This window comes from Mixophyes fleayi, chromosome 1 (genome assembly GCF_038048845.1).
Source record: "Mixophyes fleayi isolate aMixFle1 chromosome 1, aMixFle1.hap1, whole genome shotgun sequence".
Taxonomy (NCBI): domain Eukaryota; kingdom Metazoa; phylum Chordata; class Amphibia; order Anura; family Limnodynastidae; genus Mixophyes; species Mixophyes fleayi.
Genome location: NC_134402.1, coordinates 354,577,554 through 354,597,683, shown reverse-complemented (window position 1 = coordinate 354,597,683; position 20,130 = coordinate 354,577,554). Strand labels below are relative to the sequence as shown.

The 20,130-nt window shown below is 41.2% G+C and overlaps 1 protein-coding gene across 4 annotated transcripts in view; it reads left to right on the top strand.

Moving 5' to 3' along the window:
- Positions 1–2,556: 2,556 nt before the first annotated feature.
- Positions 2,557–20,130, top strand: part of ATP6V0A2 (ATPase H+ transporting V0 subunit a2) — a 49,978-nt gene continuing 32,404 nt past the window's right edge. For 3 of the 4 annotated variants that reach the window (XM_075177235.1, XM_075177216.1, XM_075177206.1), the window contains exons 1-5: positions 2,557–2,753; positions 3,344–3,422; positions 7,691–7,788; positions 9,753–9,887; positions 10,429–10,529. In XM_075177235.1, the coding sequence (XP_075033336.1) occupies positions 2,637–2,753; positions 3,344–3,422; positions 7,691–7,788; positions 9,753–9,887; positions 10,429–10,529 (530 nt within the window). In that variant the 5' untranslated portion in view covers positions 2,557–2,636. The remainder of the gene's footprint in view (positions 2,754–3,343; positions 3,423–7,690; positions 7,789–9,752; positions 9,888–10,428; positions 10,530–20,130) is intronic. The other variant, XM_075177226.1, reaches the window with a different exon arrangement.

Genomic DNA, 20,130 nt, shown 5'->3' with positions numbered 1-20,130 from the left:
TACGTTTTTTTTTCATTTTCTTAACTAGGGGAGGTAAACTAAATATTCAGATCGTTCTTATTGATATATTTAATAAATTATTCCATTTCTAATGATGTCCCTGTCCATATACACAGGATGTCATCTATATAACGACACCATGTGTGTATCTTTTCTGCAAAAGGATTGTTACTCCAGATGGTATTCTCTTCCCAGTAGGCCATAAACAGGTTCACGTAACTGGGCGTGAGCTTCGCGTCCATAGCCGTTTCGCAAACCTGTCTATAATATGAACCACTGGACCAGAAGTAGTTATACTGTAGTACAAAATGGATACTGGCAAGGAGAAAATCAATTTGCTTCTGAGCAAGGTCAGATTTTTTCTAGAGGATATTCTTAACATGACTACATCCAGAGTGATGGTCAATAATAGTATATAGCGATGTTACATCGCAAGTTATAAGTGTGAAGTGTTGCTCCCACTTTATGTCCTTAAGAATATTCAGGGCATGTCCAGTATCCCTCAGATAGCTTTTTTGCTTCTGAACCAACAGTTGCAGGAAATAGTCAATATACCTTGAAAGATTGCTCGTAAGAGACCCTATCCCTGAGACGATAGGTCTCCCAGGTGGGTCATATAGTGTCTTATGTAGCTTAGGGAGCTAAGTAATAAGTTTTTTTTATTTTCACAACCCTACATCTTTGAAGGATTCCATGGACAAAAACTTTATTGTACTCTTAAAAGGGAATTTTCTGTTAGCAAAAAACAGCCACTTTTTTTGAAACCAGCAATTCAATAGACTTGCATTTTACAAATCACGACACAAGGTTGTCAGCAGATTAATTCCCAGTAGACATCAATATTCCAGATCTCACATTCATGGCTAATTACAACATATATTATGTCTCAAAGGATATGGTAATGGTAGTAGCAAGAGCTTTGGTTGTTTCAGTGATGGCTCGTCGCATGCATTGAGTGATGACATAAGTTAAATACTGTGTTTTTTCATGTAGCACACAAATACTTAATAGCTTATTTGTACACTGAAATGTAAAGTTGATATTTGTGTGCTACATGAAAAAACAGTCCATATTTAACTTATGTGCAAAACAGAAAACTAGTTTGTACCCCTTGTATTGTAACATGGTTTTGTCCACAAGACTTAAATAAGATATTTCTTAATTTAAGATCCTTAATGAATCAGGCCCGAGATCACCAAAAGGGGACAATTTCACCCATTTATCCACTTTTAGGAGACTTACATGTCATGAAACACTTTAATCACAAATGGGTTTAATGATATTTTGACTTTTATGTATTTTTGTAATGATTCCATTCTGTTAGTTTATAATTTGCAATTCTTCATATTGATAACTAAAATAAATACATTATGCCCATTGTCATTTATTTATATGATCACATACTGCAAAGTTCTATATTAGTAGTTTTAAATGATTTGTAGTAATTGGGGATAGAACATATTCTGGATATTTCATTGCCCTTTACAAATTGTAATTCTATTCATTTACTCCCCCCTTTTATAATGAGACATCATATGCACATTGCTTTTGCTTACCATGCCATTTAACCCATCAGTAGCCTGACAGCATCTAGAAGGACCTTATGATTAGCAGTTTTCTGATCATGATCACCAGCCATCTAATAAGTGCTTATCACATAATAACATATAATTCCATCACTCCTATTAAATAATGGACCAGATGTTTATTACGCAGCAAATACAGATTGTCCATGTGAGCTTATACAGACTGTGTGTAATATAGGTTATATTAAGTGTTCTATACTGCATGATCTGTGTTATATACTGTGTTCACTACTTATTGCTCAGCTTTCCATATTTCATGTACCGATATATTTTCCAAACAGGCCCAAACCTTCCAGGATCCAGAGAAGAATCAAACAGCAGGTTGTGAAAGCTGCAATAACAGTACAAGAGAGCACGTTTTTTCTTTCCAATAATGTTTTTATTTACTAAAGTTGATGTATAGGGGCTCTAAATTCCTCTTGGCAGCCCTGTGGGTGGCCTAGTAAACACGTCCTGTAACAATGACTGGAACATGTTCCAACACAGTGTGATTGCACTAGGTCAGCGTTGGCTAACCTGTGACACTCCAGGTGTTTATGAAACTACAAGTCCCAGCATGCTTTGCTAATATATAGCAGCTTATTGCTAGAAGGGTATGCTGGGACTTGTAGTTTCACAACACCTGGAGTGTCGCAGGTTAGCCAACACTGCACTAGGTCAATGTTGGGAAGTAGGTTTTACCACTTTCACAAAACGATCATCTGACGACAGGTGTACTACACTTATAACATGCAAACATCAGGTTGAAATTATGTTTGTAACATTAAACTCAACCGAGTTTAGGCAATTAGAAAATGTTTGTAAAAAGAAGCCCCAGAACACTGTCTGCCAGTGACAGGTTGGCACATTATGATACACAGCACCCTCTGCACAAACGGGGCACCCGCACAGTGTCCACTTCCCATTGGCTGCTTCTCGTACACGTGAGCGGCAAACCCGGAACTTCGTAAATTCGTTGATCCCGGAAATACAGCGCTGGGAGGAAGCGACGTGTAAAGGCAGCTGTGACAGTTCTGCTGATGGTACTGGCAGCGGGTGTACACTCAGAGAATGGGCTCTCTGTTCCGCAGCGAGACTATGTGCCTGGCACAGCTCTTCCTCCAGTCCGGCTCTGCGTATGACTGTGTCAGTGAGCTGGGGGAGATGGGGCTGGCAGAGTTCAGAGATGTGAGTATTTATTATGGTCTTCTATGGTGCTGGACCTGGCTGTTGGTCAGTGCCTACTCCTGTGCAGACAGTAGACATGGGCTGTACATCCCTGTATCCCCATATCATACTTCTGTCTTGTTACTGGTGGCTTTGTGTTTGTTTATAAGTTTTAATTCCATTTTTGGTTCAGCACTTTATACTTTAGGTAAATGGATTTCACCTAAAGTAATACCTAGCCCACCTCACAGTTTGAGAATCTCTGACCCAGCAGAATATTTCACCTAGGCCATCTGTTATTGTTCAAATACCAAATGACAAAAGATTAGTACTGTTATTGTTACAGTGTCGGACATTGTGCAAAATGGAGCACACATAAAACTGGCATACAGGTTAGACAAAAGTGCAAATGTGAGAACAAAAGGTAGGAAGGGCCCTGTTTGTGAGAGCTGTCAATCTAGTGGTGGGATACTCTCTAGTTAAGCAATGTCCTATTAACAGTGTATTTGTTGGCTGAGAATACCATCTATCATTTAATATGTGCATTTTTACTCTACTGATCCATAAAAAAGACTTGTATCTGTTATTAACGGGTACCTATTTTAATACAGCTCAACCCTCATGTAAGTGCCTTCCAGAGAAAATTTGTTGGTGAAGTAAAGAAGTGTGAGGAGCTGGAGCGAATATTAGGTATGTAAATGGAACACTGTTTTTTCTTTTTTCCTGTGTGTGTAATGTAAATGGTGCGTGTCCAGTATGACTTGTACTGGTTACGTTTTACTTGCTTAGTCTGAAATGTGTTCTCTGCAGTTTTTAATCATACCTTTAAGATTTTCTGTTGGTGGTGGCAAGTGCTACAACGTTAGTAATCATTTTCTCACATATATACAGGCTAATAAACTGAGACCTAGTGTCACACAGGCACCAGCGTTTTAAAGAGTACCTAAACTACAAAAGTTACGTTTTCCATATGAGACATTGAAAGTTTTACTTTGTGGCTTGGACAACTAACATACTAAACAGCATGGTCAAATTTACATAATTAGTAAAGTTGCATAAAAAAAAGTCTCTGATCAAGGGCATCTTTTCTTACGTTATAATTGTTACTCCAGGGTAAAGCAATAAACAATCCACAGTATGAAAGCTACAGATGTAGACTTACAGAGGGAAGAAAATTCTCCCCTGACCCCCAAAATGTCACATACATTACCTGGATCAGTTATTGCAGCGATGTTTGTAGGATCCATGGAGGGCAGAGCTGGTGTATATTAAGGCCATAAGATGCACCACAGGGCAGTTTGTACAGTGGGTACTGCCATTTTGTTTGCCCCACACGATTCCAATCACTTCAAGGGGAGAGTTCATTGGATGGTGCTCTCATCCCACAATAGAGGAAGAGCATAGAGAACATCGGTGTCTCCTTCTGTTTGCTGTTCAGTGTCAGCATTTCCAATACAGGGCCTTACCATTTGGATTGTCTTTGTCCTTGAGTGTCTTTACCAAATTTGTGGCTGTCATGATGGCCTTGCTATGAACCAGAGAGATAATTGTGATCTCATACCTGGACGACCTTCTGATAAAGGTTAGTTCTCCAGTGTTACTCCTCAACCATGAAACAGAGACGGCCAGGACTCTTGTTACTCTGACCTGATCTGGTGCTAAATGCTCCTCTGTGGAAACTTCTGTTGCGTCCAGACCTTCTCTTTCAAGGCCCATTCCGACATTAACATTTAGCATGGGTGGCTATTACAGCAGCAATCCTAAAAGCCAAGGGTCTCTCAAATAGCATGGTGCAGGCCATGCTGAGGGCCAATAAGCCAGTCTCTGTCAGAAAATACTGGAGGATCTGGGAGACTTTCATTTCCTGATCTAGCAGAAAGCATTCCAAACATCATTTTTTAGGCTCACATCTTCTCTCCTTTTTATAGGGAGCTTTGGGTAAGGGCTTTAGTCCTTAAAGTGCCAAGTATCGGCCTTGTCCGTGTTCTTCATAGAAAGCTGACATCCTTGCCTCGGGTCCAAACTTTTCTCCAGGCAGTACTGCATGTACAGCGTCCCTACATCCATCCAGTGGTTCTGTGAGATCTCGATCTTGTGCTCAGGGCATTAAAACAGCCATCCTTTGAGTCCTTATAATCTGTTGATTTAATATATTTTTCCTTGATGACTGCTTTCATCCTAGTGATCTCTACAACTCACAGGGTCTCGGAATTGTTTTGCAAATATCCCTTCTTGGTGTTCCGTGAGGATTGAGAGGTGGTCAGAATAAAACCTTTATTTAAACAGAAGGTCGTTTCCAGGTCCAACCTGAACAAGGAAGTTGTAGTTTCAGCTCTTCGTCAAGATATTCCCAAAATTGAGAATAGCTCATCTGACAGGCTGGTACCTGCCTTACAGATTTACATTCAGAGAACAAAAGATGTACACCATTCAAATTATCTTTTTGTTCTGTATGATGCGCAAAAGGGAGGCTGGCCTGTCTCTAAACAGTTTACCTTGTATAATATGTCTATTTTATATTTGCTTCGTTTTCCCCACTGTTCAGCGCTGCCACAATAATGTTTTCAGAGATTTATTTATTTCAGCAAAGTACTTTGCTTTTCTGAGTGTTCTCGACATTTTTTTCAATGCAGCTTTGCTTGAAATATTTCTTTCAGTGATTCTCTCAACATCATTAGTCACAAGTTTTAACTTAATCTCTGAAGAAAACTCGTGACCTGTGTTATCTAATTGCTTCCTTTGTGAATGGCAACTTGTAAGCAATTATAAGATATTAGTTATTGTGTAAATGGGAGCATATGGAAATCAAGCAAGTTTTAAAGCAGTAGTTCTATCTTTAGGATAATTGTTAACTGGTTTTAGAGCAACTAGCATTTTTGTTTGCATGCATCTTTAGAGCATTTACTTTTGAAACCTACATATTAACAGAAGGACTGTTGCTTTTACATAACAGGTCTACATACTGGTATTGTTTTTAAAATAATGAACTTTTCAATAATATAGTTCATTTTGCCCTCCCATTGACTTGCATATCTCCCTTCGCTACTCCTCAAAACAGAAATATGGAAACATCCTGACTTTGCACAACCCTGTGCAAAGTGAGATCTGGTTCCTGTGCAATGGCTGGGAACCATTAAAAGGTATCATTCCTTAGATCATGAATATAAAATGCTCTGTACATGTTGCTGTATTAGAGCATCATTTGAATACCCCATTAAAATTATAGACAGGATTCCTACGTCTGATGGGGAGCTTTTTAGTGTACTAAGGCATAGAACCACTCTATGATCCCTAAAGGTAGACCATGTGACAGTATTTAGATTTCTCTTCTAATCTTCTCTTAAAGAGCGTTCACGTGTACTTGTGTAGCTCCCTCTCAAAAATTGTTTCCTAATGGGAAGCATGCCCAAAAACCTTTTCATTGCAAAGTACAGAACAGAAGAGACACACATGTACACGCTTTTTTTAAAAATTATTTATTTATTTATTTTGTATATCTGCCATTCTGTTTAGTTTGTAGATCAAACTTCTAGTAAGGTACATGTTTGTAATTCACATAATTGTTAGAAATTACATAGTAAGTATAGGAATGTATTTGTGTAGAAGCTTTTGACAACGTGTAAATAAGGTCTAGACCAGGATTATTGCTATTTTTTTTATATTTTTTTACTTCTACTTATCTCCATATAAAAGGACATGATCATCATCCATCGTCAACATTTATTTATACAGTGCAGCAGAAGGGAGATAAATAGTAAAGCGCTGATTGGAATTTGAGCATATCAAACAGTGGAAATAGTAACTACCCATTCATTATTGGCAGGTATTTGTAGATGGATAAAAAAAAGAATTGTAAATCTAAAGAAAACATACAGGGCTTATTAGCTTTAACACATGCAGTGTTCTTCCCAGCACCTATTTACCGGGTGCTCCAGCCGGCTGTGTTATGAAGGTTTTTCAGGAATAATTCAAAGACAAAGTCTCTTCAGAATCTGCTCAGTTTATTCTTGTATGCGCAATACAGACCATTCAATTCATTAAGAACAATGGTGATTACATATTAACTTTGCAAGCGTTTTATGCCATACAACCACAAACTAATATGTAGATAAAGCATCATATAAGACTTTAACCAGTAATATCACTCCATATGAGAGGACCACCCAACATCCCCCAGATACAGGCATAAATCCAAGTAGACCTTGCTACATCTTATCTGGTGTAGATTTGCTCACCACAACTTCCCTGTTTCCCATCATGGACAATAGAGGGCACGTTTCATTTTAGACAAGTTGCAGTGTATAAAATATTAGACATTGCCCACACTGCCAAGACTGGTCCAGACTCTTGATTTACTGGGATGTGTTTGAGGATCAAAGGTTGTACAAAATAAAAGCAATATTTTAAGGCTCATTCATACACGTGCCATGGGAAGATGGGTAAAAAAAATAAATGAAAAAAAATGCTTTAGACGTGTTAGTGAAGCATTTTTATAGTGTACTTTTCATATGTAGCACTTTTTACCAATACAATCGTTTGTATGGATGCTGCATTTAAATATTGTCTAAAAAATGTAGAATGCACTAGTGGGTCCAGGACCATTGAGGCCTTGCTCACACGTATCTGCAGTTAATGTGCTGATTGGATAACTAAAGCCTGAAAAATGACCCCAACGTTTCTCATGTGTTAGAACGTGTTTCCCGTACAATAGACTTTATTGGTAGAAGTATGTATAAAACATGTCTAAAGCACTTGTTTACATTTGTTTTTATCCGTTTTCCTAGTATGTTCTTGTAATCGAGCCCTGGTTATTTGTTAAACTCTTCGTGCTTTTCTTTTGCTTATTAACGTCCTTTCTGAACTTTGAAGTAATAAAGTTGTAAGATCTGTTAAAAAGAGCTGTTCTTTGTTTTATTCAGAATCAGATGTTTAAATGTGCTCTTTTATGCTAATGCTAGGATATCTAGTCCATGAAATCCAAAAAGCTGACATTCCTGTCCCAGAAGGAAATGTGTTGCCAGAAGCCCCACTTCCAAAGCACGTGTTGGAAATTCAGGTAATTCTACCTTAGGAGATTTGTCCTTGTACCTTCTTACTCTGCCTGTCCGGAATGTGAGTTATCAGACTACAAACTGATCACCTGACTTACACAAATGAGTGTATAGTTAATCATCTAGAGTCAGGTCACCTGTCATTAAGTATAGGTGGTAATTCTGTTTAAAGTGCCATTGATATATTTAAATGATATTTCTTATTTGATTTTCTTTTATTGGTTAAATGTGCAAAATAGACCCAACAGGGTCTATATCTAACTGTTGGTTAGAGAGTAGTTTATGAGACAAGTACCTTATAGATCAGCCGTGCCCAAACTCAGCCCTCAAAAGCTACCAACAGTCCATGTTTTCAGGATTTCTTTAATCTTGAACAGGTAAGTTAATCTAATTTTCTGGGTCAGTAATTATCCCACTTGTTTCTACAGATGGAAATCCTGATAGCATAAGCTGTTGGTAGTTTTTAAGGACTGTGTTTCAGCATCTCTCTGCGTTAGATCTTATTCTCCAGGGTTAGAGACAGGAGCGGGCTGGCCCGGGGGGGCATCGGCCCCCCGGGCCGCTCGGTCAGGCCGCTATTAGGGCCGGGGGGTAGGCCGGCCGGCCGCAAAATACTATGCTTTCCCCCGCGGCCGCATCTGATGACATCAGATGCGACCGTGTCAGTGCACAGGTGGCCGCATCACATGACAGGGGATGCGGCCGCGTCATCAATGACGCGGCCGCATCCCTTTTCATGTGATGCGGCCGCCTGTGTGCCCCCCGGCCACGCCTCTCCCAGCCCGCGCCTGGTTAGAGATGTGATGAGCCAGTGGGGGAACACACAATATCCAACATCATTTGGTTTAAACTTTGTAATAAAAGCTTTTTGAATGGCCTGATGACATGATGGTGGCAGGATTAACCAGAGGGCTGCATACTGTTACTGTACTGTAAAGTACATCAATAGAGTTGGCTTGGTGCCATTACGCTTTTTAATCTGGCAATAAGAAGCTGCTTTCAGCAAAAGAGTGAGTGTGGAGGCATAAAATACTTGTCTTTCTGGAATAAAATGCTTCTATGATAAGTAGTTGGATATGCAGTTACATTAAAAAGTTTTCAATCATGTGGCAGGTCATCTTTAATATAAGTCTGGGCCTGAATGAACTACAAATATTTTTATTTTAATCTCAACACCTTGACCTCCCCAATTAATAACTGGAAAATCTTTAAAAAAAAATAAAAATTCTGCTGATCTGTTATAGGAAAACGCATTTAAACATATTCCAAGTCATCTTATCAACTGAATATGAATGAGATAAATTTTGAAAAAACAAAAGGGTATTTTTATAGATTTTGGAATGGGAATTGCTTCCACATCTGTAATGATTCTATCCCTGTTTTCCATTTCCGCATCCGTGTTTTGTTGTGTTTTGATTTTTAATACGTTCAGCTTTTGTTTCATTACTTTTCTGCTTATCATTAGATCTCATATACCACATTCGTAGCATATTTTTCATAGGCCAAGACAGCTTTAAATGTCCTGATCCAAGCTTTGTATCTCATTTCTATGAGAACTAATAAGTAAATAGCTGCCCTTTGAACTTGGTTTACTATAACCAATGTTCTTTTATTGCCTCCTCCCAAATCAGCAACAACAAGTAGATCATTATAGCTCTGTAACACTTTACTGCAATGCATTGAAATTGTTTGATTTTACATAAGACATTCATAAAGGCTATTCGCTCTTTGTAAACTTTTACTATGTTTCAAGCCATAACAAATTTATTCGAATGCAATCTCCACCAAAATGATTTGCTTTATATACACATGCGTGTATGATTTGCTGCAATTTACCAGGACTAGTAAATAGTTGTTTTTTTGTTTTTAACAAAGCAGAAGTGAATGTATTCTAAAGGAAAAGCTGTTTACTGTATTATGGTCACAACAGGAATAATATAGCAAGTGTGCATGTCCCCTTTGTTTCCAGGAGAAGCTGCAGAAGCTGGAATCTGAGCTGAGAGAAGTAAATAAGAACAAGGAGAAGTTACAGAGAAACTTTCTGGAGCTGACAGAGTACACACACATGTTGCGGGTGACAAAGCACTTTGTTCAAAGATCTGAGGTACTCGGCTCTGAAAGTCTTCAAGCAGTGCTGTCCAAATTTATTCATGTCATGTAACACGTGTTGTAAATATGAATAACTGATTCTGCTGTCATGGCACCGGGGACCACAAAGTAGCCCTGGAGACACACCAGAGTGAACTAAAGCAGTTATTTACAGTAGAGTGGTTTATAGTGACATCCCAAAAAATAGCATCATAATCTTTATGTATTGGATTTGCTTTGGGGGGGGGGGGGGACTTGGTTGTTCATCTTCACTTTAGATGAGGATGGTAACCTATCTAATATGTAAAATGAAATTGCATATAAAATTAAATTGAGAGCTTTAGTGTGGTGAGGATGGGATATTGTTACTGTTCGCTAGTGTTGTTTTGTTTTTATTGTTCTAAAAATGCAAGTCAATGCATAAAAACAAAAGCATTCAAACACATCTTCAATGTGTGCTAAGTGCTTTAAAATACATAAAAATTGCAGAGAAAATAAGCTCTTGTAAATTTTGTATTTGGTTTATCATACATACAACAAGTCTGTCTTCCTTCTAGCGTGAAACATCGTCCACTATCAGTTATGAGGAATTCCCTACTTTAGAAAAGGAATCCTTAATGGACTATTCCTGCATGCAGAGACTTGGGGCAAAATTAGGGTAAGTAGAAATGACATAAAATAATAGCCAACCGTTTTTTATTTAACATCTGTAACATTTTTGTTGCTCATGAAACTGTTTACATAATGGGAAAACACTACACCATGTTGTTTGTGTAGCATATCTATATAATTCATTCTACTTCCTCAATCATCCATGGAAAGGTCGACAAGCAGTATGTTGGAATCTTCTATCATCCACTAAATCAATCACTCCTCTGGCACATTGTCTTTTTTTTGGAACCCTCCTTGGCTCAGTTTGCATTTTTCATTTTTGATACTTGATGGACTTGGGCACTTAAGTAATTATTTTTTTCAAGCATAGAACCCAACATGTTCATGAGATCTCTAGTACACTTTTTTTGTTTTATGGAGTTTTGTGTGTGTGTGTGTGTTTTTTTTTTTTTGTTTTTTTTTTGTTTTCTTTAACAATTGGGGAAACCAGTAACCATGTAAAAGAAAAGGGACGAACATATAATATCGCTTACAATGGCAGGTAAAGGGATTACAGGGACAGAGGGTTGCGTGATATAGGATATTATACAATGAGAACTTGCTGCCCTTCTAACACTGCACAACTCAGAGAAGTTCTGCTGCATTCTTGTATCTCCCCCACATCTGCCCTTCTTCGTTTTTGTTTTTTCAAAAGTAAACAAATAAAAACGCTGTAGAGGGATAGGCACTTTCACTTTGTCAGCATCATCATCATTTATTTATATAGCGCCAACATATTCCGTAGCGCTTTACAATTGGGGACAAACATAATAAACTAATAAACAAACTGGGTAAAACAGACAGAGGTGAGAAGGCCCTGCTCGCAAGCTTACAATCTATGGGACAATGGGAGATTGACACATGAGGTTAAGTCTACATTTTGCATTTTGGCCCAGCCAGACTGCAAAGGTAAAAGTGACTCATAAGCTAAATGAACCCGTCACACAACAATGTTGGTCAGGGGGCAGCCGTCCCGCGTGAAACTGTGTAACAGGCTAAAGGTAGCAAGGTTAAGACGGTGGCCGAGGAATATTATAAGCTTGTCTGAAGAGGTAGGTTTTCAGAGAACGCTTGAAAGTTTGTAGACCAGAGGAGAGTCTTACTGTGCGAGGGAGAGAATTCCATAGAGTGGGTGCAGCCCGAAAAAAGTCCTGTAATGAGGGTGGATGAGAGACGCAGATCTTGTGTAGAACGGAGTTGGGAGATATTTTGAGACAAGAGAGATGTATGTTGGTGCAGCTTTGTTGATGGCCTTGTAGGTTAGTAAAAGTATTTTATATTGGATTCGGTACAAAACAGGCAGCCAGTGTAGAGACATACAGATTGATTCAACAGAGGAAGAACGATTTGCAAGGAAAATCAGTCTTGCCGCAGCGTGCAAAATAGATTTTAGAGGTTTGAGTCTGTTTTTGGGAAGACCAGTAAGGAGGGAATTGCAATAGTTAATGCGGGAGATGATGAGTGCATGAATTAAGGTTTTTACAGTGTCTTGCGTGAGATATGTGCGAATTCTGGAAATGTTCTTTAGATATATGTAGCAGGATTTAGATATAGAGTCAATGTGGGGAACAAAGGATAGGTGTGAGTTAAGGATTACACCTAGGCAGAGCGCTTGTGGGGTGGGATTTATGGTCATGTTATCAACAGAGATAGAAATGTCAGGTATGCTCTTGTTGGTGGGTGGGAATATTATTAACTCTGTTTTAGAAAGATTAAGGGGCGTATTCAATTGTGAGCGTTAACGCTGAAAAAACGAGCGCTCGAAAAATATTACAGTTTATAAGGTAATATTGCGCGCGAAAAGCGGTAATACGGTAGTTTACTCGCGGAATTTCAGCTCACAGCTCAGGGAGCAGCGAGCTGAAATTCAGCGAGTAATTACCGTATTAACGCTAAGATTTTTCGAGCGCTCGTTTGTTAGCGTTAACGCTAACAATTTAATACGCCCCAAAGTTTGAGTTGGCGAGAGGACATCCAAGATGAAATGGCAGAAAGACAGTCAGTTATACGGGACAACACAGATGTTGAAAGATCAGGAGAGGATAGATAGATTTGGGTATCATCCGCATAGAGATGATACTGAAAGCCAAAGGAACTTATTAGATTTCCAAGAGAAGCGGTATAGATAGAGAACAGCAGAGGACCTAGCACTGAGCCTTGTGGTACTCCAACTGATAGGGGAAGCGGAGCAGAGGTGGTCCCAGAGAAATTAACAGTGAAAGAGCGATTAGAAAGGTAGGATGAGAACCAGGATAGAACAGTGTCTTGATTGAAGACCTAGGGATTGCAGCGTTTGTAGGAGAAGAGAGTGGTCAACGGTGTCAAATGCAGCCGAGAGATCCAGGATAATTAGTAGAGAGTAATGGCGTTCAGTTTTAGCAGTGATCAGATCATTGACAACCTTGGTCAATGCAGTCTCTGTGGAGTGTTGAGAACGAAAGCCAGACTGAAGAGGATCCAACAGGTTGTTAGCGGAAAGAAAGTGTGTGAGGCGAGTGTAGGCAAGTCTCTCTAGAAGCTTGGAGGGGCACGGCAGCTGAGAGATGGGACGGTAATTTGAGAGAGAGTTTGGGTCGGAATCTTGTTTTTTTTTTAGAATAAGCGTAATCACTGCATGCTTGTATAGTGATGGAAAGATGCCAGTAGAGAGCGAGAGATTACAGATTTGAGTTAGAGGTGAAATGAGCACAGAAGACAGGGATCTACCAGTTTGCGAGGGAATAGGATCAAGAGGACAGGAGGTAGAGTAGGAAGATAAGAAGAGCGTAGAAATTTCCTCTTCATTTGTGGGGTCAAATGAAGAGAGGGTGTCAGAGGGTAGTGGGAAGGAATTGAGCTGATTGCTTGTCAAGGAAGAGGATACCATTTCTAGTCTGATCTTGTGAATATTGTCCTTGAAGTAGGAAGCAAGATCCTGAGCACTGATAGTAGATGGAGGGTTCAGGGTGGGAGGGTTGAGAAGATATTTAAATGTATTGAAAAGGCGTTTGGGGTTAGAAGCCTGAGCATAGATAAGAGATTGGAAGTATGTTTGTTTTGCAGTGTCCAGAGCATTTCGATAGGAGTGGTAGACAGAAGTTTTTGAAGATTTTGTGTTGCTTTAGTGTGCCACGGTTGACATTGAAGTCGGCGTGTAGTATGTAGTGTCGCTGGAGCCACTTGATCAAGGGCCGTTTCTAAGGTTTGGTGAAAATGGGGTACTGCCATCTCAGGGGATGAGAAGGTGTTGGAGAGAGGTGGAAAATTGTTGAATATTAATAGAATTCAGATTTCTGCAGGTATGAGGAGGCTTGGTAGAGTTAGACAGTAGAGAGGTTAGAGCAGTGGGGGTGAGTGAGTAGCTGATAAGGTGATGATCCGAGAGGGGGAAGGGTGTGTTAAGAAAATTAGAAACTGAGCATAGTCTAGAGCGGCGGTTCCCAAACTGTGCGCCGCGGCTCCCAGGGGTGCCGCGGCGCTGTCTCAGGGGTGCCGCGGGCCAGCCATAAAAACAAACAAACAAACACTCACTTACCAATCCGCCGGGCGCCGGGACCCAGCATCCTCCTCTCTTACGCAGCCTGTCACTGATATGACAGCTGCGTGAGAGAGGAGGATGCTGGGTCCCAGCGCCCGGCGGATTGGTAAGTGTTTCTGTTTGTTTGTTTTATGGCTGGCGCGCGGCAGAGAGGACAGAGGAGAGTGACAGCGTGACAGAAGGGGGCCAGAGGAGAGTGACAGCGTGACAGGAGGGGGCCAGAGGAGAGTGACAGCGTGACAGGAGGGGGCCAGAGGAGAGTGACTGCGTGACAGGAGGGGGCCAGAGGAGAGTGACTGCGTGACAGGAGGGGGCCAGAGGAGAGTGACTGCGTGACAGGAGGGGGCCAGAGGAGAGTGACTGCGTGACAGGAGGGGGCCAGAGGAGAGTGACTGCGTGACAGGAGGGGGCCAGAGGAGAGTGACTGCGTGACAGGAGGGGGCCAGAGGAGAGTGACTGCGTGACAGGAGGGGGCCAGAGGAGAGTGACTGCGTGACAGGAGGGGGCCAGAGGAGAGTGACTGCGTGACAGGAGGGGGCCAGAGGAGAGTGACTGCCTGACAGGAGGGGGCCAGAGGAGGGTGGCAGAGGAGCTGGGACAGAGGAGAGTGACGGCGTGGCAGAGGAGCTGGGACAGAGGAGAGTGGCGGCGTGGCAGAGGAGCTGGGACAGAGGAGAGTGGCGGCGTGGCAGAGGAGCTGGGACAGAGGAGAGTGGCGGCGTGGCAGAGGAGCTGGGACAGAGGAGAGTGACGGCGTGGCAGAGGAGCTGGGACAGAGGAGAGTGGCGGTGTGGCAGAGGAGCTGGGACAGAGGAGAGTGACGGCGTGGCAGAGGAGCTGGGACAGAGGAGCTGGGACGGCGTGGCAGAGGAGCTGGGACGGCGTGGCAGAGGGCAGAGGAGCTGGGACGGCGTGGCAGAGGGCAGAGGAGCTGGGACGGCGTGGCAGAGGGCAGAGGAGTGTCTGGATGCAGAGGGGGTATTTTTGCATACAACTAAGCATTTCTGTCCTGACCTAAATACTTATTACAATTTTTTGACCCAACTACTTCTAAAACAGGACTGCTCGGTAATTATTTTGGAGGGGTGCCTTAAAAAAATTATGGAGACTCTAAGGGTGCCGCGAACTGCAAAAGTTTGGGAACCACTGGTCTAGAGAAAACAAGATTAAGGCAATGGCCATCCTTATGAGTAGATGATTCAATCCACTGGGAGAGGTCAAGTGAGGAGGTTAGAGAGAGTAGTTTGGAAGTAGCTTTGGAAGGTGGGTTATCAATGGGGATGTTGAAATCGCCCATGATGATGGTGGGGATGTCTGAAGATAAGAAGTGAGGGAGCCATGCAGAGAAATCCTCAATAAATTGTTGGTGTGCTCCAGGGGGATAGATCACCGCAACACGTAGAGAGAGTGGATTAAAAATGCGAATAGCATGTACTTCAAAAGATGTGAATGTGAGTGATGGGACATTTGGGAGAACTGTAAACGTGCACTGTGGGGAGAGAAGTAGTCCAACCCCACCTCCTTGTCTGCCTTCAGGTCTGGAGGTGTGGGTGAGATGGAGACCACCAGGTGAAAGTGCTGCAGGTGAGGCAGTGTCTGATTGCATGAGCCATGTTTCTGTAATTGCCAGAAGGTTGAGGTTTCTTGAGAGGAAGAGATCATGAATGGAGGTAAGTTTGTTACAAACAGAGCGTGCATTCCAAAGGGCACATTTAAAGGACTTTGGAAGAGAGGGGAGGCAGGTGATGTGTTTTGAGGTTTGCTATAGAGCGGTAGTGTTCTGATGTATGTGTGTGTGAGGAGTGTGGAGACATGGATTAGGTGATATATCACCAGCTAATAGAAGCAGAGTGAGAGAAAGATAGGCAAGGGGATTGTAAGATATGATACTTTTTATTTTCTGGCGACAGGTGGCGGTTGTTCTTGTTAGAGATAATAAATAGGACAGCAGTTCATGGGTGTTGACTTTAGTTGAGGGGAGTAATGCAGGTGCAATATGAACAAATGTTTGTGTTTGTGGAGGGGTGAAAGTTGACACAGTTTTAAAGATCATGCCATGAAAAGAGACCAAGAAAAGCAATTTGTTCCACATTGTGATAAAAGGAGTTAAAGCCAAAAAGTTAGGGGATTTTAAAGAATTACCTCTTTGCAGTGTTCCATATAGAAAGACAAGTAATGCAGAAACAGGCTGTGGCAGATGTTGCTTATTGCTGGAAGTAAAATCCAGTCAAATGTAGTCCAATGTTTGTCCAACAGTGTTGTCTAACTGTGCATTTTCGTCCACTTAGTGAAGAAATCACACACGTCTACCCCCACATATACGTCTCCCCATAGACTGAGGCTAAGATGTAGTCAGGCTAATTTAGCAATACTCTACAGATGTGCTAATTGGTCAGCTAATCAAAGGAAAAGAAAACATTTGTTTCATTGGCTAGAGGAGGCCAGATACCGATCATAAATTAGGCATCAATAAAAGACTGGGCCAACCTACGTTTAAACAGATAACAATTTCCTAGAACATACTTTTAAACACAGATTGCAGGGATGAATTTCACAGATTAATGATCAGAGTAGTACTAGTAGTATGGATGAACATACCTGGAGATGAAAAGAGAAGAGAAGGATGAGGGTTAGTTGCTGTGTTGTCTAACTGTGCATTTTCGTCCACTTTGTGAGAAAATCCCACTTAGTGAAGAAATCACACACGTCTACCCCCACATACGTCTCCCCATAGACTGACAGCAATGTAAATACTAAAGGTCTATAAGGCCCAATTGCAGTGGGCTAAGGGATAGAAACACTGGAAGATTGGAAAAGTCTGGTCAGATGAATCCAATTTTCTGTTTCTCACAGAGTCTAGAAGCAGGGTATAGGGAAAACTGCATGAGTACATGGATCCTTTCTGTCAGTATCAGCAATACAGGGGGTGTGGGGTGTTTCTATATCATGGATTAGCTTTCATGATGGCACAATATAACCACGTTGGGATGACACAGGATATCTGAACACTGTAGTTGTTTAGGTACATTTAGTCATGATGGTATTTACAATTCTTTATGCTACAAGGCTTTCAAGGTCTTAAAATTGTGCCAAGAACATTACATTATGCTTCATGCAGTGTCATACCCACTCAACAGATTTTAGTACATATGAGGATGAGATGGACTTGAGATCTATTACTATTTGATTTACAACAACTGGGACACAGTTGCATCTACTATGACGTGCTTATAGAAGTGGCCCCTCATTGTACATTATTTGATTTTCTTTTTAAATATATGGTTATTTAAATATATGGAATATTTATGCTTTTTGGACCTTCCCTTTATTCTCAAAGTATTTACCTAATGTGTGTGAGAGCCACAGGTAGCCCTGAGATCACTCTGGTGGTCTCAATGCATCACATTCTCTGTCTGATGGATACCTAATGGGGGTCTGACCTGCTTCAAATCTATCAGTATCAAGTATTCCAGAAAATATTGGTTTGTTTTCAAATAAATTGTAAATTTTAGATATTAAGTTTCTGTATAGGGTGAGAGACTGAATTGTGTAGCTGTTCAAAGGTTTACTAGCCCACTCGCTTGTTAAGCTTGAATTTAAAATATTAGAAAGTCACACACTTCAAGTATGAAAATGAGTTAGGATAATTTTGCATATAGAGCAACATCAGTATGACATTGGCACCAGCTCATTATGATCCTAGAAGGCATTGCATTTTGCATTATATAATACTACTTTCTCTTTCCTACTATTAGGGGACACTGCAAGACATTGGGGTATAGTAGGTGGGACTAGGAGTTTAGGCACTTAGGACCTGAGTCATTACAGAAAGTAAGGCAAATAAAAGAATAAATGTTCTCCGAGACAAACCATGTTACAATGTAAGGGGTGCAAATGACTTTTTATTATTTTGCATATAAGTGAAATACTAGCTGTTATTTCATCTACCACACAAATACATGATAGCTTTACTTTTACACTGAAGTTTAAAGTTGATCTAAGACAGGGGTGTCCAACCTTTTAGCTTCCCTGGGCCACATTGGAAGATGACGAGTTGGTTTGGGCCGCACATAAAATACACTAACACTAACGATAGCTGATCATCCAAAAAAAACCATAGAGAACATAGTTAACATATATAAATATATATTTTATTTATTTTTTCTAATCCCCCTATACTTACCTTTCAATCGCCCTGTTCAAAAATTCCTCTCTAGTTATTATACTATATTCACTTTTTGTATTGTTCTGATGCAATATCAATAAAGTGCATTTAAGCCAGGCATTGTATATCAGGGTGCCCTGACCAGGCCTGCGGTACCTGACATATACATCACTGTGACCCCAAATTGTGACCTGTTTTGCTAATTACCACTATGTTAGTTAAGGGATAACAACTTATAATGGGCCAAAGAGAATAATATATAATGCCCCATTAGTATTACAAGTAGAAGTATGTAGCAGGGACATAAGGTCCATGATGCTCCAGGACCAGGTGACTTTTATTTACTGGTCAGCGTTCCTTGAAATAATAAAAAAAAATCCCCCTTAACTTACCTTTTAATCGGCTTGTTCTCCTGTCCTCTTCTCTTCTCTTCTTTTCTCCAATTCTGTGCTGCTGATTGTTCTTCTCGCGCGGGTGACTCCTCCGTGCTGCGCTCCGCAATGGATGTTGGGCGTGATGACATCACGCCCGACATTCACTGCGAGCGCCGGACGGAGGGAGACAAGGGAGGGAGCCGGAGTACCAGCTGACGGAACCACGTGGCCGCAAGGTAAGCATTTTCTCTTCTTTTTTTTGCAGGATTTTTTTTTTTTTTTGCCACAACCAAAACTCCTGCTGGGCCACATTTACAGGCGAGCTGGGCCGCATGTGGCCCGCGGGCCGCGGGTTGGACAAGCCTGATCTAAGACATGCCCTGTAACAACTATAAATCTGTCCCAAAATTTAAAATTTACCTCCCCCTACAATGCAACATGGTTTTGCCTAGTTATTAAAAGTTATTCTTTTTAATGCTTTGCTCTCCTTAATGACCCTTAGACTTGTTTTTCCTCCCCTGCTATGCCCCTCCTCTCCTGTAGCCTAGTTTTTTTTTTTTTTCAAGTGCCTAGAAGATGGGTCATGTTTGTATAGGCTCCTGCCTATACTTGTATTAGTGTTAGAAATTTCACGTTTTTATTTTCATTTGCCTTTAGGTACAGCACGGGGATTGAACCAAGACCCAGAGGGGTGAATAGCCTGTCGCCGCTATTCACTCTGGGTCCCTGCGAAGGTAAGCAGAAGCCTGGTCTTACTTACCTGTACCCTTTGCCGGCAGTCTTCCCCTAGTAATGAGCAGCGGAGGCTACTTTTTTGTTTCTTGGCCGTCGGGGCTTTAGGTGCCCTATTTAGGATTGGTCAATAGACCGCAGGCACAGAGCCACAGTCGCGCGGGAGGGTTGTCTGCATTGTCCGCCCCTTCCCGTGCGTCGGACCGGCAAGTCCTCCCTCCCTTAGACAACGAGCAGCGGGCGACAGAGTAAGAATCGCTCTCCTCAGAAGGCAATTTGCCGCCTACTTAGTGCCACACGTTACCTGGGAAACTTTTATTTGTGAGGCTGGCGATTCACGCCGGCTGCCATACAAAGGCATTGGCGAACCATGGAGGCAGCCATTTTTAGGGAGGTCTGTAGGAAGGAGTGCTTCCCTACTTCCTGGTGCGGAAGTGGGCATCTTGGATTGATGAAACACGGATATCATCGTGCTGCTCCTGCTCTGCCTCTCCTCAACTGGTATCGTTGTATTCTAATTGTAATATTTAGAGATTACTGTAATAACTTTTTTAGGCTATTTTCACAATCAGACTATTCTTGTCAGTGTCTTGGGATTGGTGTATTTTCAAAGATTTACCTGGTATAGAGACTTGGTAGAATCTTTTTGATTTGTAGGCAGACTCTAGCTCTCAGACTTATCTAGACTTAAAGAAAACAATATTTCCTTTTTATATTGTATTTAATCTGTATACATTTTTAAGATGTCTGAGAAGGGGACCTCCAAAAATAAGGGATCCTCTGGTATGTCTGCGCTGCATTATACATGTGCCAAATGTAA